This window comes from Oncorhynchus tshawytscha, linkage group LG34 (assembly GCF_018296145.1).
Source record: "Oncorhynchus tshawytscha isolate Ot180627B linkage group LG34, Otsh_v2.0, whole genome shotgun sequence".
NCBI lineage: Eukaryota > Metazoa > Chordata > Actinopteri > Salmoniformes > Salmonidae > Oncorhynchus > Oncorhynchus tshawytscha.
In genome coordinates this window covers 4,907,765-4,920,775 of record NC_056462.1, presented here as the reverse complement: position 1 = coordinate 4,920,775, position 13,011 = coordinate 4,907,765, and the positions used below count along the sequence as shown (strand labels likewise).

General features: G+C 41.2%; 2 protein-coding genes across 3 annotated transcripts; one reads left to right on the top strand and one right to left on the bottom strand.

Annotated features, from left to right (window-relative positions):
* Window positions 1-379: 379 nt before the first annotated feature.
* LOC112231757 (transmembrane protein 134) lies at window positions 380-3,473 on the bottom strand. Of its 2 annotated transcripts, none has more exons than XM_024398523.2 (8): window positions 3,307-3,473; window positions 2,395-2,658; window positions 2,241-2,308; window positions 2,019-2,078; window positions 1,793-1,869; window positions 1,308-1,352; window positions 1,142-1,195; window positions 380-744 (listed from the first exon to the last, which is right to left on the bottom strand). In XM_024398523.2, the coding sequence occupies exons 2-8, from the start codon at window positions 2,605-2,607 to the stop codon at window positions 662-664; spliced, it is 600 nt and encodes a 199-aa protein (XP_024254291.1). In that variant the 5' UTR covers window positions 2,608-2,658; window positions 3,307-3,473; the 3' UTR covers window positions 380-661. The 2 variants fall into 2 exon arrangements, with proteins under 2 accessions (XP_024254291.1, XP_024254290.1); XM_024398522.2 differs by having other exon boundaries at window positions 2,019-2,105; window positions 3,307-3,472.
* Window positions 3,474-7,052: 3,579 nt separating this feature from the next.
* LOC112231764 (plasma protease C1 inhibitor-like) lies at window positions 7,053-11,780 on the top strand. The gene is made up of 10 exons (XM_042312028.1): window positions 7,053-7,217; window positions 7,571-7,618; window positions 8,002-8,290; window positions 8,767-9,090; window positions 9,246-9,461; window positions 9,670-9,813; window positions 9,963-10,166; window positions 10,336-10,475; window positions 10,579-10,801; window positions 11,215-11,780. The coding sequence occupies exons 2-10, from the start codon at window positions 7,571-7,573 to the stop codon at window positions 11,460-11,462; spliced, it is 1,836 nt and encodes a 611-aa protein (XP_042167962.1). The 5' UTR covers window positions 7,053-7,217; the 3' UTR covers window positions 11,463-11,780.
* Window positions 11,781-13,011: the final 1,231 nt, after the last annotated feature.

The following is a 13,011-nucleotide window of genomic DNA, read 5'->3' as shown; positions in this document are numbered from 1 at the left end:
CAGTTTTGTGATTAGATTACCTTCTACCAGTTGAATGTGAATGTCCATTGATTATTTTTCACCACTCTTCTCCAACATTGTTGTTAAATTTTTCCTACATACCAACATAATGCTTTTCAAAAGCTTATTGTAGCCAAAAATCTGATTATTGGATACTCTTGCACTCAGATTTGATGAGATACACACAAGCGCAAATACTCATCCCATTCATTAAAATCTGGGATATGCGGCCCCACCAAATACATCAGAAAAAGACCTAATACTTGATCGATAAGTTTGGCACCAAGAGCATAACAGCCGTCCTAAAATGCCCATACTGTTCGCATTGCATTACTGCAACACCACCGCTACTAACAAACACTGACTCATGGAGACCTTCTAAAAGTAATATACAAAAAACAAACATTTATTGTAGTTTCACAGTCATTATTTACTCATGAGACATGAGACATGGCAAATCAGACTCCCTTCTCTTCCATACAGGATGTGCAGGAAGCTTATTGAGGCACAAAGTGGTTGAGTCCGTAGTAGTGGTCAGTATAAAGACAGGGTAAAAAGGTTTTACAAAATAAGAAAAAACATCCATGGAACAATATCTGTTACATAATTGAAAAAAGTATGATTCTGGAAATTGGACAAAAAAAAGGTATAGTGCAATAGGTCATTTTTCAAAATAGGGCAAGTAGAAGAACTTGAAGCCTCTTCTTCCCCGAACCGCACAGCTGATGTAAATCACATGGTACACTGAGGGAGAAGGAGAGAAAACAATAACCACACTGTTTTAATCATTTCTGTAGTAAATATATGAAGGTATAGTAGGCCGTCATTGTAAAATAATAATGTGTTCTTAACTGACTTGCCTAGTTAAATAAAGGTCAAATGAAAATAGTAATGCACATGTTGCCTGTTAATCTGCAGATTACTTGTATCAACATACAGTGACAAGTATGTGACAGTGGGGACCATTGGTAATCTAAGGTAATCTAATGCAGACCATTACATGAATGTTTAAATTAACATTCCTCCCAAATGCACAGCCCAGACATTATGATTAAAAAGACAGGAGAAAAGCATGAAAGACGTGTGAAACATAAAATACATTGGACAACACAACCAAGTCAAGGTAAAGTAGCTATATTACCCCCAGGAATGAAGAGAAGAAATCCAGGGACGAAGAAAATGGCACTTGAGACCCCTGTGGAAAAGGTCAAAGATCAAGTTGTCAAAGCCCACTGTAAAAGACAACCAACCAAGAACAGACATCACTGATTTGTGACAACACACCCCACATTAACTGAGTCTCTTACCTGCATCCGGATTCAATTGTATTACGACACCAGTGAAAATGAGAGCTGAGAGAAAGAAAACATGGAAATTGAATGAAAAGGCAATATCTCATGATAACTAACAACAGATATGAGAAGACAATGAGGAATTAATCTGAGGAAAAATTTGGGGCCATGAATACATTACAATGGCTGACAATCGGTGGTAAAAAAAACAAGACATATCTAGAAAATATAAAGCGCCGTACACAAACTAAATGTTCGACTGCAGCGTTCCCCAACCCATTCCTGGGCTCCGGGCATTTTTGTTGTTGTAGCCTAGTAATAACACACACAATTCAATGTATCAGCAAACCTTTGGTTAGTTGAATCAAGTGTGTTAGTGCTGGGCTGATACAAAAGTGTGCACACCTTGCGCGTTCCCCCAGGAATGGATTGGTGAAAAACACCGTTGCAGGAGAATCATGGGAGGTGTCATTTCTTTCAGCAGAGGTGGTGTGACTTACCGACTCCAGTGACGAGGAGAAGGAATGAAGCGAGGACCACTCTTCTGTTCTTCTTCACCAGAGGATGAGACGTCCATCTGAGGAAAACGTCAGGGTTTTTGTCAGTCGTTGTGGGTGATTGAGAGTGTTGGTGTGTGAGTACATCCTTGATCTTATGCATTATTGTGGGCATGGTTCAGTGTAAATGCCTTCTTGTGAATTACTGTTTGTGTGCGTAGTTAAATACCCGCAGCACTGTGCAGAGAGCTGGGTGACAGAACTCAAGGTGCTGAACGACCACTGGGAGCTGCAGTAAGACAGAGTAGCAGGATCACTGAGGGGGAAAAAATGGAATGTTGTACATCTTTATTGATAACATAGAAAACAAGGAACACACATTAACATTTGAGTATGCCATTCTCATCTAGGTAATACCAGATGCAATCACAACACGCCAATGAAGACACACCTGATTTTGAATAAGTTATTGAAAGAGGAATTGCCATTGCTGCCTAAGACTTCTTCATTTTCCAGATTCTGTGCGAGCAGAGAGAGTAAAATGTTAGGTCACCACCACACATTACACCCTGGTATCACTTTGTGTGTGTATGATGGGGCATCACCTGGTACTTCAGACTGCTGCTGTGGTCGGGGGAGCCAACCACAGCAGAGGCCGGGTGAGTCTGGGGTTTGGCAAAGGACAGGGTACCGAACGTCATCTCTCCCCCCTCTCTGTCTTTCTCTCGGCCCTTCCATCCTTCTTTCTCTCCATCGGGCACCCCTTCGTCCTCTCCCTCCAGCACAAACGCGTCATCGATACTGAACTGCGTTGCCATAGCTGGTGGTTGCCAGTACTCACACCTTGCTGCTGCTTTGGTTGATATACACTGTGGGTTGAGGGGGAAATTCAGCAAACAATCAATGTACAAAAGCAGATGTTCTACCCAAGGGCCATATATGTGGACGTCAACATAGGGCTCTGATCTAGGCTAAACTAAAGTTATGGGTTAAGTGGATTCGTATTGTGTTACCTGTTCGACATGTGTGAAATAGACATCATACAGACTTTGGATTAATGATTAGCCACATTGAAGTTTAGGCTGCATGTCGTTTTCAACACTGAAAATTCTGCGATATTTATTTGATTTTTTTTTTCATTAATATTTGTAACGTTCATCTGAACTAAACAGATCTTGCGTAAATCTTTGATAAACCAAATTGTTTACAACTCCATTCTCTGTACCCTCCAACCCTGCGATTTGCAAACACGTTTTTCGTAGATAAGGACATTAAGCGGCATACGTTACTAGTAACGTTATCCGTTTGAAAAACGTTATAAGTGGTAGAAATAACATAAACAAAAAACGTTGCTGACTAATAATCACAAATGCGTTTGTCGTTAACGAACATTATCTGAAGCTCTGATATAAATTATTGGAAACATTTAAAATAAACTTTTAATAGCTACTTTAGCACTGTTGCTTTGTCTACATTGTTTGGTTGCACTGCTCCGCTAACGGCTAGCAAAAACTTACTCTTTTTCAGGCGATTTAACTTTGACTTTCCGTTTTCAAATAATTACATTATTTGCTGTAAGCTTTTGTTTGTAATATGTCATACAATCACAGCATACGGACAGCAAAAACTTCCCAAAACTTTAGGCTTCGTATTTGCATCCGGTTCCGGATTGAACATGACTGAGTGAAAAGTATTGGGATTCTAAATACGCCCAAATGAAAAGACTCTACTAATCGATCACTGACTTGCAATGTCGATATATCATGTACTTGGGGTAAAAAGGTATTATCCACAAAATAACACATGCATGTGTATTTTCATTCGTTCATGTTATGTTTATAGCATAACAACAAGCGGCACACGGAAATATTAGATTGATGCATATTCGTAAAAATACAAAAATTGGAAACTTTATCAGTGCTAGTCAAGATGAGTTACTCTAGAAATTACATTTTCAGCTTTAAGGAATTCTGTACAGATCCATGCTACATGGGGCCGTGCATTATCATGCTGAAAAATGAGGTGATGGCGGCGGAAGAACGACAATGGACCTCAGGATCTCGTAACGGTGTCTCTGTGCCTTAAAGTTATCATTGATAAAATGCAGTTGTATTCAATGTCCGTAGCTTATGTCTGCCCATACCATAACCCCACCACCACCATGGGGCACTCTTTTCACAATGTTCACATCAGAAAACCGCTCACCCACATGACGCCACATACAGTTGAAGTCGGAAGTTTACATACACCTTAGCCAAATACAAGGCTAGGGGGCACTATTTTCACATCAAGATGAAAAGTGTGCCCAAAGTAAACTGCCTGCTACTCAGGCCCAGAAGCTAGGATAGCATATAATTGGTATATTTGGATAGAAAACACTCTAAAGGTTCTACAACTGTTACAAATATGTCTGTGAGTCAAACAGAACTTATTTGCCAGGCGAAACCCCGAGGACAAACCATCCAGGAATAATTTTTTGGGGGGTCACTCTCTTTTCAATGGGTTTTCTATGTGGATCTAGATTTCTAAGGCACTTGCTTGCAGTTCCTATCGCTTCCACTGGATGTCAACAGTCTTTAAAAATCGGTTGATGTTTTTCTTTTGAGTAATGAAGAAGTAGCCCTGTTCAGAACGAGGGTCGAGTTTAGTGTACTGTTGTGGTGCGCGACCTGAAAGCTCGCCCCACTTTGTTTTCGTCCTGTATTGAACACAGTTTATCTCGTCTTAAATTTTATTCATTATTTCCATTTAAAAATACCTAAAGTTGGATTAGGAAAGTTTGAAATGTTTGGATCAAGTTCACAGGTAACTATATTAGATACTTTGTAGTCATGTTGTGCGAGTTGGAACCGGTGTATTTTCTGATTCAAACGTGCCAAATAAATTGACATTTTGGAGATATAACGACGGAATTTATCAAACAAAAGGACCATTTGTGATGTTTAATGGACATATTGGAGTGCCAACATTGGAAGATCTTCAAAGGTAAGGCATGAATTATATCTTTATTTCTGACTGTGGCTGGATTAATTAACAAGAAGTTCATCTTTAAACCGATGTATAACACTTGTATGATTCATGAATTATTATTATGAGTATTTCTGTTTTTGAATTTGGCGCTCTGCTATTTCACTGGGTGAAGGGATCACTAAGAAGTTAAAACTCAGTTTTTCACAATTCCTGACATTTAATCCAAGAGTAAAAAAATCCCTGTTTAAGGTCAGTTTGGATCACCACTTTATTTTAATAATGTGAAATGTCAGAATAAAAGTAGAGAGAATGATTTATTTCAGCTTTTGTTTCTTTCTTCACATTCCCAGTGGGTCAGAAGTTTACATACACTCAATTAATATTTGGTAGCATTGCCTTTAAATCGTTTAACTTGGGTCAAACATTTTGGATTGCCTTCCACAAGCTTCCCACAATAAGTTGAATGAATTTTGGCCCATTCCTCCTGACAGAGCTGGTGTAACTGAGTCAGGTTTGTTAGCCTCCTTGCTCGCACATGCTTTTTCAGTTCTGCCCACAAATGTTCTACAGGATTTGAGGTCAGGGCTTTGTGATGGCCACTCCAATACCTTGGCTTTGTTGGCCTTAAGACATTTTGCCACAACTTTGGAAGTATGCTTGGGGTCATTGTCCATTTGGAAGACCCATTTGCGACCAAGCTTTAACTTCCTGACTGATGTCTTGAGATGTTGCTTCAATATATTCACATAATTTTCGTGCCTCATGATGCCATCTATTTTGTGAAGTGCACCAGTCCCGCCTGCAGCAAAGCACCCCCAAAACATGATGCTGCCAACCCCGTGCTTCACTGTTGGGATGGTGTTCTTCGGCCTTTGTCCTCCAAACATAACGATGGTCATTATGGCTAAACAGTTCTATTTTTGTTTCATCAGAGCAGAGGACATTTCTCCAAAAAGTATGATCTTTGTCCCCATGTGCAGTTGCAAAGCATAATATGTCATTTTTTACGCCGGTTTTGGAGCAGTGGCGTCTTCCTTGCTGAGCGGCCTTTCAGGTTGTGTCGATATAGGTCTCGTTTTACTGTGGATATAGATAGTTTGTACCTGTTTCGTCCAGAATCTTCCCAAGGTCCTTTGCTGTTATTCTGGGATTGAATTGCACTTTTCTCACAAAAGCACGTTAATCTCTAGGAGACAGAACGCCTCTCCTTACAGAGTGGTATGACGGCTGCGTGGTCCCATGGTGTTTATACTTGCAAACTATTGTTTGTACAGATGAACGTGGTACCTTCAGGTGTTGGGAAATTGCTCCCAAGGATGAACCAGACTTGAGGAGGTCTGCAATATTTTGTCTGAAGTCTTGGCTAATTTCTTTTGATTTTCCAATGATGTCAAGCAAAGAGGCACTTAGTTTGAAGGTAGGCCTAGAAATACATCCACAGGATCACCTCCAATTGACTCATATGTTGTCAAATAGCCTATCAGAAGCTTCTACAGCCATGACATCATTTTCTGGACTTTTCCAAGCTGTTTAAAGGCACAGTCAACTGAGTGTATGTAAACTTCTGACCCATTGGAATTGTGATGCAGTGAATTATAACAATTATTATTAACAATTATTATATCAATTTTTGGAAAAATTACTTGTGTCATGCCCAAAGTAGATGTCCTAACTGACTTGCCAAAACTTTAGTTTGTTAACAAGAAATTTGTGGAGTGGTTGAAAAACGAGTTTTAATGACTCCAACCTAAGTGTTTGTAAATTTCCGACTTCAACTGTACGTGGTCTGCGGTTGAGGCCGGTTGGATGTACTGCCAAAATCGTTTAAATAATATTGGAGGTGGCTTATGGAAGAGAAATGCAAATAAAATTATGGCAACAGCTCTGGTGGACATCAATACTTGACATCTGTGGCATTGTGTTGTGTGACAAAACTGCACATTTTAGAGTGTCCTTTTATTATCCCCAGCACAAGGTGCACCTGTGTAAAGATCATGCTGTTTAATCAGCTTCTTGATATGCCACATCTGTCAGGTGGATGGATTATCTTGGCAAAAGAGAAATGTTCACTAACAGGGATGTAAACAAATTTCTACAAAACATTTAAGAGAAATAAGCCTCTGCGTATGGAACATTTCATTTTCTTTTATTTCAGCTCGTGAAACATGCGTTTATATTTTTGTTCAGTGTGTATGGGAGCTTTTGCCAAATAACCATGTGATTTTCGGTACATCAACCCGTACAAAGTGCAAACACACAAGACCACTAATCAAACAATAAACAGATAAGTCATTCGTTTTGGAGAGAGCAGGGAAGGGAAGGACACACACATGCTGAATACAAGCAGTAGATGAACCCACGCATTAGGACGTGAACCCTTTTTTTCCCCCAGTTGAGAAAATATATCGTCCTCCTTAGCCTATTTCTGATGCTGTAATATTTGCAAGTGACCTGCAGTGTGAGTACACTTTTTAGATGCCTTTCTAAAGATCTACCGATGACTCAATCATGATAGGCCTACTGTTATAAGGGTATCATGGTTAGTTACTCTAGACATATTATTTCTGATATTGTTTGTCTATGTTGTTATAACTGCAAATGCTATGTCTAATACTTTGCTTGTTGCACTGAGAAATAAGGCATGGGTGAATGGCCCACCGGATTAGGAAAGAATGTGTGAATATGTGCCAAACTAAGCTTGCTTTTGTGTTTTATTGATTTTTTTCCATTTCCACTGCCCCTTTGCCCGCAATGTCCCGCCATCCATTCCTACCTCTTCTCTCCCCCTCTATCTTTCTTCATCATCCCTAGATGAAGATTTCAGTCCTGTCGTGCATCTCCCTCCTGCTCGTCTTTAAGGTAAACACAAAGAGCCAGTTTCCTGGAGAATGATTAAACACACTCTTGGTCTGAAAAGCATGCTAAATGGAGAATCTCTGTTGAAAAGGCTTTTTACTCCCGGGTTACAAAGAGTAGGATTTCTGTTTTACATCATAATGCATATGCTATGATAATATGGACAGGGCAGACCTGTCGCTAGATCAGCAGTTCTACTCTAAGACCATTTTTGAATTCGGTCCCAGGAGTGTAGGCGTAAATCTGGTTCTGGGAAAACTGGCCCATTTTGAATTATAATATTAATCCCTGTTTTTTGTAGGACAAATGCTAATGTAGCACAGACACCTCATGTACCTTACAGCCTCCACCTTCTTGTTTGGTTGTCCATCTGTCTCTCGATCCAGCTTTTCTCTTCCTCCGTTGGGGTCCTGCATGGTGTACCTGGCTCCACCCTGGTCATCCCATGTCTCCCTGGCCAAAAACAACAAAGCTTTGCTGGGGCTAAGATCACCTGGAAATACAATGACTCCCTGGTTCCAGACTACCCAGAATCCTCAGAGCAACTCAAGCTCTCCCCGGATGGCTTCTTTCTGGAAATCTCTCCTGTCAGTGTAGCCAACGAGGGGGAATATGAATGTGTGATCAAGCAGAATGATATGGAGTGGCAAAAAGTGCACATAGTCCAGGTTGATGGTGAGGACACATACTGCCACCTATTTTCATCACAACTGCCTGTGACGTGATGTAGGCCTTTCTTGAAATAGACACTCGGCTTGTGGTTTTTACACCCAACTTTATTTTTAAAAATCATGTTACAAGTTAAACTCAATCACCGGTTCACTTTGCATTATTTGTGTAAAGTGTACATACATTTTTATACTTAGGAATGAATCTTTGAGTCCATGTTGAGGAGAGAAACAGGACGACAACTTGAGCAGAGGGTTTAGATCACAATGAGTAAGGCATTTAGTCAATTTAAACATACAGCCCCAGAATTTCACTCTATTCAAAGATTGCAATTGTTAAAAACTGGGGAAATATGGGGCAATCGTTTTTGTTGCAGTTGAGGAAACTTTTCAGGTCAGCAAACATTGCATTCATTTTGAGGTTGGCTCCAGAAATCAACTCCACTGTTGTGCTGTCTTTCATCTTGGTGTCTATCCCTCCAGTGTCCAGCAGCTACATTCTCAAGGTAAACGAAGGGTCCACTGTGAATTTACCTTGTGAACGCCCACCATCCAGAAAAGACCAAGTCCATTGGTACAGATATGATAAAGTAATGATGAACTGCACACGGAAGCAGTTGAATCCTGCAGAGACTGGAGAAATGGAGGATGGTGACAGACTAGAATGGCTTTTTGGCCCCTTTGAAAAAGATGTGACAATAACACTTTATGGGGTCAAAATGGAGGATGCCGGCATGTACTACTGTGAGACAGCTGAGGAGGGCAGAGACCGCAGCAACTTGAATACAATTGAGCTAATTGTGGAAGGTACGTTTAGCTAACCTTCTATTACGCGCTCAAACTTTTTCCTATATATATACACACACACACACACGTTTGTTAAATTGGTGTAATTCACAAATGTAACATCAATTGGTTACGAATAGCCATAAATTATAATATTAGTTTGACATTTCTTTTAGCCGTGCCCACCGTTCTTCCTTACTCCTGCGTTGGGTTCATGACCCCCTGGGAATCGTGTCAAGACGAGACCAGCAGGTCGTGGGAGGCCATGCTAAAAGAATCCCTCAATGAGTTCTCCATGAAGCTTTATGCTCATCTCAGCCAATCGCAGCCCATGAAAAACCTGCTCTTCTCTCCAATCAGTATCAGCGGGGTGTTAACCCACCTGTTACTAGGTAAGAAAGAGAGGGTGGGGTTTCTTTAAAAGGAAACATGGGGAGGGGTTGTCCAAGTGCACTCATACTCTAGACCTCAGTTTTTTTTTTTTTTAATAAAGCAACATTCTTGATATAAACTCTTACTGTGTGAATTATAGACTCATATGGAGCCTAGTATAATACATACTGTATCATTCTCTCTCTCTCTCTCTTTCTCTCTCATTAGGTGCTCGTGGCAAGACAAGGAGAGACATGGAGACAGCTCTCTGTCTGTCTCACGACTTCTTCTGCGTTCATTCCGAGATGAAGAAACTGAAGCTGAAACTTCGGGACACACTGAAGATGGCCTCTCAGATCTATTACAACCCCAGTATTACCAGAGCACAATTAGTACTCATGATAATTATAACTTATTCTCCAGCTATAACTTCGAATTCTCATCGTATATTGTCAATTTAACCATGAGTCGCCGACACCCCTTAACTCACTCTCCCACATTCCCTCTCTCTCCCACCTCAGACATGAAGTTGAGTGAGTCCTTTACCAACCAATCCATGCAGTTCTACGGTGCGGATCCAGTCAAATTGACCAATAGTAGTGAGGTAAACGTGGAAATGATCAACAGTTGGGTGGCGAAGCAGACAAATAATAAAATAAAAGAGCTGGTCAACTCTGTTCCTGCCCACACCGAACTGGTACTCCTCAATGCTGTGTATTTCAATGGTCAGTATTGTGTGTGTGTGTGTGTGTATGTGTGTGTGTGTGTGTGTGTGTGTGTGTGTGTGTGATCAAAGTAAGCTCTTGGTATAGCACCGATGCTCTATCTATCTGATAGACTTCATCCTATCTTAGCGGATATGGAGTTTGTGGATTGAAAACATATCTGTTTTAGGTCAATGGAAGATGAAATTTGATGAAAAATCCAAGAAGTCTCCATTTGTGAAACTGAATGGTGATACTGTGAAGGTGCCTGTCCTCTACAGTGCCAAATACAAATTGGCTATGCAATACGTCCCAGCACTGATGGCACAGGTAACCATTTTGATTACATACTTCCACACCTACATGCATAGATACACTATAGGCAGTCACACACACATTCTACATAACGTTCTGTCCTTGTCGTCACCCATAGGTGGCAATGTTCCCTCTCTCTGGCGAAAGTAGCCTGTTCATCCTGCTCCCGCCCACTGCCAAGCTCTCTGACCTGCAATTGGTGGAGGGGAAGATGACGGACAGGGCAGTGAGCCAGATGGTGGAGCAGATGAATCAGGTGTCTCCCCAGGCCACCGAGGTCACTCTGCCCAAAATTAAACTGGACGTCCGGACCGAGATGAACACCCTGCTAAGGAAAATAGGTCTGTCTGTATGGATGTCATGTCTGTGTCTATCTGTCTGTCTTTTAGCTTACCTGCTGCCTGACTGCAACAATTTTGTTGCCTTTTGTTGTATCCACCTGATTCAATTCATCACCAAGCCCTTGATTGGTTGAACTAGGTGTTTGTGCTTGGCTACTACAAGCATGTGCACGACCAGATGCAGGAATGGATTTCCCCAGGTCGTTCTAAGTCAACCTAAACCAACAAAACAAATTCAAATCATTTATATAACTCTGGCTTTTCTTGATTTGCCTCTCTCACTTCTTTCCCTCCCTTTCTTCGATCTCCCTCTATCCTTCCCCTTTTCCCTTCTGGCCCTCTTCACTCTTCACTCTTCACTCTCCTTTTCCATGTCCCCCTACTCTTAATCCCCCACCTTTTTCTTCCCTTAGGTTTGTCGGAGCTGTTCGACAGCGCCAACCTGTGTGGCCTCTACCCCGACAACGAGTTGCTCCTGACGGACGCCCGCCACCGGGCCTTCCTCTCCCTGACGGAGCAAGGTGTGGAGGCTGGTGCGGCCACTTCCCTCTCTTTCTCCCGCTCCTTCTCTTCCTTCTCAGCCCTCAGGCCCTTCCTGATGATACTGTGGAGCGACCAGGCCAAGGCCCCACTGTTCGTGGGCCGAGTGACCGAGCCGTGAGAGGAGGAGGAGGAAGAGAGAGGGAGCGAGAGTAGCATGCATATAGAAAAAGCCATGTTTGCAAAGGACAAGGACATTTGCAATAATATTAGCAGTATTACTTCATGGAGAGATTGTGCTTTTTGACGATACTGTACGTTTAATCATCAATGCGTTTCATCACGTAATATAAATCGATATAGACTCTATAATGACATGTTCATTGTAACTTCGTAGAATGACTATCAAAGTGTTTTAATATAAATGCTTGCCAGGGCTCGCTGTAGGTTGTCACAAAATGCATGACTTAATCAAAGAATAAAAGGTGACATCTCTCCACATGTGGTATGGAAATCTTTTTTTGGACAAATGTGCCATTTAAATCACTCTTCTGTCCAAAAATGTACACAGTAAGCCACTCAAAAGGGTTCAGTTTATTTTGAGAAGTAGTTCCACAAAGTCACCACAGAATGGCAATCACACCTATGTTCTCTATGTTCCACATAGAGATTGACAGTACAGGATGTCCGTGAGTACACAGGGATGCTGTAACAATAGTCCTCCCCCTCCAACCTGTCTCCCCATTCCATTAATGTCATTAAAGGAAGACAATGTCAATATCTATGACGATAAAGGTTTTAAAGCAACGGCGTGACCAAGAAAAGCATCAAATTGAGCAAGTTACCCTGAATTATCCCTTATTTCTTTCTTACAAACAGTAAATTACAAACCAACGAGTACACAGCAGCGATGATAGCTGTAACAGATTTGATTGATGATACCATGTCAATGATATCAACCATAAAGAAATTGGCATTGATTAATGTTAGTTACAATGTTAGTTACATATGCATATACAGTGGGGAGAACAAGTATTTGATACACTGCCGATTTTGCAGGTTTTCCTACTTACAAAGCATGTAGAGGTCTGTACTTTTTGTCATTGGTACACTTCAACTGTGAGAGACGGAATCTAAAACAAAAATACAGAAAATCACATTGTATGATTTTTAAGTAATTAATTAGCATTTGTCGCTCTGACGCAAACTGGCACACCATGACGTTAAAGCACAAAAGGATCCATCTGACGGTCAGCGACTTACCCAACTTGTCCTCGTCATTTGGGTACTTTGTATAGTAAATCAAAGATGCAGAGGAGGGCAAACACATGCTAACGCTGTTAACGCACGTTGGTGAATACTGTTTTCACACCTATTACGCTAAATTAGCGCTGTTAGCACTATTAGGGCTGTTAGTGCTGTTGGTACTGGTACCATTGTTTGTACTGTTAGCACTATTAGGGCTGTTAGTACTGTTAGCGCTGTTGGTACTGGTACCATTGTTAGTACTGTTAGCACTGGCTGACTGGGCTGCACGAGGAGTGTGTAAGCCAGTGCAAATGACTAATGTGCCGTTGTTGTTGTATCAAGGTGTCTGCCAACCTGAGGTGCTTCCCACTGGGCAGCCGTGTCGCTAGCAGTAGCTAAAGTGGCAATTGTTTTCCCTCCCATTATTTTATTACAAGTGGGATAGCAGCCTACACAATAAATAACTAATATTGATAACTATC

Coding starts and splice junctions, on each gene's coding strand:
- LOC112231757 (XM_024398522.2), bottom strand. CDS start 2,607: ATGGCAACGCAGTTCAGTATCGATGACGCGTTTGTGCTGGAGGGAGAG. Junction 2,106..2,240: donor AATAACTTATTCAAAATCAG/GTGTGTCTTCAT, acceptor TTTCCCCCTCAG/TGATCCTGCTACTCTGTCTT. Junction 1,870..2,018: donor CTCTCTGCACAGTGCTGCGG/GTATTTAACTAC, acceptor CGTTTTCCTCAG/ATGGACGTCTCATCCTCTGG.
- LOC112231764 (XM_042312028.1), top strand. CDS start 7,571: ATGAAGATTTCAGTCCTGTCGTGCATCTCCCTCCTGCTCGTCTTTAAG. Junction 8,291..8,766: donor GCACATAGTCCAGGTTGATG/GTGAGGACACAT, acceptor CTATCCCTCCAG/TGTCCAGCAGCTACATTCTC. Junction 10,167..10,335: donor CAATGCTGTGTATTTCAATG/GTCAGTATTGTG, acceptor TATCTGTTTTAG/GTCAATGGAAGATGAAATTT.